Below are 3,183 nucleotides of genomic sequence, written 5' to 3'. Positions count from 1 at the left end.
CCAAAAAAAAAAAAAAAAAAAAAAATCTCAGATCTATAAACAAATCAGATCGATTTCGATTTCAGAGAGCTTCGTTGAATGTCTCGCTCCCAGAACGAGGAGTTTCAGCAATGGTGGAACAAGCAACGTGATAGGCCGACGACTAATCACGACGTTCTCTACACCGGTGACGATGAAGCTTTCCTCACCGTGGAAATCCGTACTCCCGTCGTTGACGACCCCGATAAAGATCGGATCCGTACTCGTTCCGCTCGTCAGCTCTCTCGTCTCTACCTCCTCAAGTTCAAGCAACTCGCTTCTTCCTTCCTCTGGATCGGTCACTCTTTCCTTTACCTTCTCCGCACCGCCAATCGCCGCATTGCCAACGATAACCCTCCTTCCGTCTCCTCCTCCGCTCGCTTGTACCGTCTCATCAAGGGATTTCTAGTTCTCGTTGTGCTTCTCCTCTTTTTCGAGCTCGCCGCTTATTTCAAAGGATGGCACTTTACTCCTCCCTCCGTCGCTTCTGCCGAGGTTGCTCTTGAGGTTGTTTACGCTTGGTGGCTTGAGATCAGGGCTTCCTATCTCGCCCCGCCGCTTCAGAGTTTGACCAATGTGTGCATTGTTCTGTTCTTGATTCAGTCCGTTGACCGTCTCGTGCTTGTGCTTGGATGCTTCTGGATCAAGCTCCGTCGTATTAAGCCTGTTGCATCTATGGAGTACCCGACTAAATTGGTTGGGGATGGTGTTAGATTGGAAGATTATCCTATGGTGATTGTGCAGATTCCCATGTGCAATGAAAAGGAGGTAAGCACATGTATGTAGATCCCTTCTCCCTAGTTAGGACAATGAGTTCAATTGGGAATCAACTATCTCTAGCTTGGATTTGTTGCTATCTTTGTTTTTACTCGTAATCTAAGTGTTTCTTGTGTGGTTTCCTTGTTGATTCACATTTGAGTTCTTGCAGTTCCTGTTTTGGTACCTCATCTAGTTGATTTTGGTTTCAGGTTTACCAACAATCTATTGGGGCTGTGTGTATGCTCGACTGGCCTAGGGAAAGAATGCTAGTTCAGGTTCTTGATGACTCCAGTGAGTCGGATGTTCAGCAGCTTATCAAAGCTGAAGTACAGAAATGGCAACAAAGGGGTGTCCGGATTGTGTATAGACACCGTCTCATACGTACTGGTTACAAGGCTGGAAACCTTAAAGCTGCAATGAACTGTGATTACGTCAAAGACTATGAGTTTGTCGCCATATTTGATGCGGATTTCCAGCCACCACCAAATTTCTTGAAGAAAACTGTGCCTCATTTTAAGGTAACCAATCATGTCTTCTTTTGTCTCATGTGCATACGAGATGTTATGTGACCTGTTTGCTTTATGGATTAAGGATATGGCTAAATCTTTTTAAAAACTATAGAGAGTGGTTATACCCTTAGTTTAATGGTATTGGCAAAGATGACACATATGGCATAGCGTTTCTTCCACGACAATTAGTGAATGTGTGTCTTCAGTTGCGATCCTAGGATGAACATCTAACAAGGAAATGGAGATAATTTGCTTGTATACAAATTTGTATTTTTTAGTCAACACCAGTTTGGTGGAACCTTCCCTCAAAACCCAAACTGTCACACCAGTTACATTTTCCATTCTCGGTTGCACATAGAAGTTTTTCCCACATCATGAATTTGTTATCATTGACCTTTCACATGGTATGAAGTATGTGTGCTCTACTGTGATTGGACTTCGAAGGCTTCTTCATTGGCTAGTCATAAGTTTGGATTTTGTCCTTTGAGCTTCGGATTTCTTACATTATTAGTTCAGGGTTTATACCTGGCACAGTGATACTGTATGCTTCACATACACTAGCCTTTCTCACATGACAGTTTCTGTGTTTTCTTTTCAGGGGAATGATGAATTAGCCTTGGTCCAAACACGGTGGGCTTTTGTGAACAAAGACGAAAACTTGCTTACAAGACTCCAGAACATAAATTTGTCTTTCCACTTTGAAGTCGAACAGCAGGTTAATGGAGTCTTTATTAATTTCTTTGGCTTTAATGGAACTGCTGGTGTTTGGAGAATCAAAGCCCTCGAGGACTGCGGGGGATGGTTGGAGCGAACTACTGTTGAAGACATGGATATTGCTGTCCGTGCCCATCTTTGTGGATGGAAGTTCATTTATCTGAATGATGTAAAGGTACTTTTTTTAACTAAATTGCTCAGAAGTTTCCATATATGACCACCAGATGTATTGAACAGAACTGTTTAACCTCATCAATCTGTATTTTCCTTGCGCAGTGTCTCTGTGAACTTCCGGAGTCCTATGAGGCATACAAAAAACAGCAGTACCGTTGGCATTCGGGTCCAATGCAATTGTTCCGTTTGTGCTTTTTTGACATTCTTCGATCAAAGGTGAAATTGAGCTTTATATTGAGATTAATTTCATCTTGCTATCAAGTTTTCATATAGATAGCTCGGTCTGATCTTAATCTATGTTTTTCTTCCCTACTACAGGTGAGTGCTGCCAAGAAAGCAAATATGATATTCCTCTTTTTCTTGCTACGGAAGCTTATCTTGCCATTCTACTCATTCACGCTCTTCTGCGTCATTCTTCCATTAACGATGTTCTTCCCAGAAGCTAACTTACCATCTTGGGTTGTTTGCTACATCCCTGGGATCATGTCCATCTTGAACATCATCCCAGCCCCGAGATCCTTTCCTTTCATAGTTCCGTATCTCCTTTTCGAAAACACCATGTCGGTAACCAAATTTGGAGCCATGATCTCTGGTTTGTTCAAGTTTGGAAGTTCTTACGAGTGGGTAGTGACCAAAAAGCTAGGGAGATCCTCTGAGGCTGATCTGGTTGCATATGCAGAGTCAGGTTCTCTGGCCGAGGCGACAACCCTCCAAAGATCATCCTCTGATTCAGGTCTGACCGAGCTTAGCAAACTAGGAGCAGCAAAGAAAGTTGGCAAAACCAAAAGAAACCGTTTGTACAGAACAGAAATCGCACTCGCGTTTATCCTCTTGGCAGCCTCGGTGAGAAGCTTGTTGTCGGCGCAGGGAATCCACTTCTACTTCCTCTTGTTCCAAGGAATCACTTTCGTTGTTGTTGGTCTAGATTTGATCGGGGAGCAGGTCAGTTAGTTTATATAACCTTTTTCTCATTTAAAACTAAATTGAAAGCATACCACCTGGAGAACGA

General features: G+C 42.9%; 1 protein-coding gene across 4 annotated transcripts in view; it reads left to right on the top strand.

The window, feature by feature from the left end:
* The window catches only part of LOC104764446 (probable xyloglucan glycosyltransferase 6), a 10,782-nt gene continuing 7,605 nt past the window's right edge, over positions 7-3,183 (top strand). For 2 of the 4 annotated variants that reach the window (XR_763754.2, XM_010487979.2), the window contains exons 1-5: positions 7-786; positions 987-1,295; positions 1,885-2,175; positions 2,277-2,390; positions 2,493-2,890. Coding sequence is in view for 3 of the 4 variants with exons in the window: in XM_010487979.2 (XP_010486281.1) it covers positions 79-786; positions 987-1,295; positions 1,885-2,175; positions 2,277-2,390; positions 2,493-2,890 (1,820 nt within the window). In the remaining variant the exon portion in view is untranslated. Of the gene's footprint in view, positions 787-986; positions 1,296-1,884; positions 2,176-2,276; positions 2,391-2,492 lie in introns of all 4 variants that reach the window. The other 2 variants (XM_019241487.1, XM_010487978.2) reach the window with 2 other exon arrangements.

This window comes from Camelina sativa, chromosome 19 (genome assembly GCF_000633955.1).
Source record: "Camelina sativa cultivar DH55 chromosome 19, Cs, whole genome shotgun sequence".
In the NCBI taxonomy this organism is placed as follows: Eukaryota; Viridiplantae; Streptophyta; class Magnoliopsida; order Brassicales; family Brassicaceae; genus Camelina; species Camelina sativa.
The sequence above is the reverse complement of the archived record's forward strand: the minus strand, read 5'-3'. Positions and strand labels throughout refer to the sequence as shown.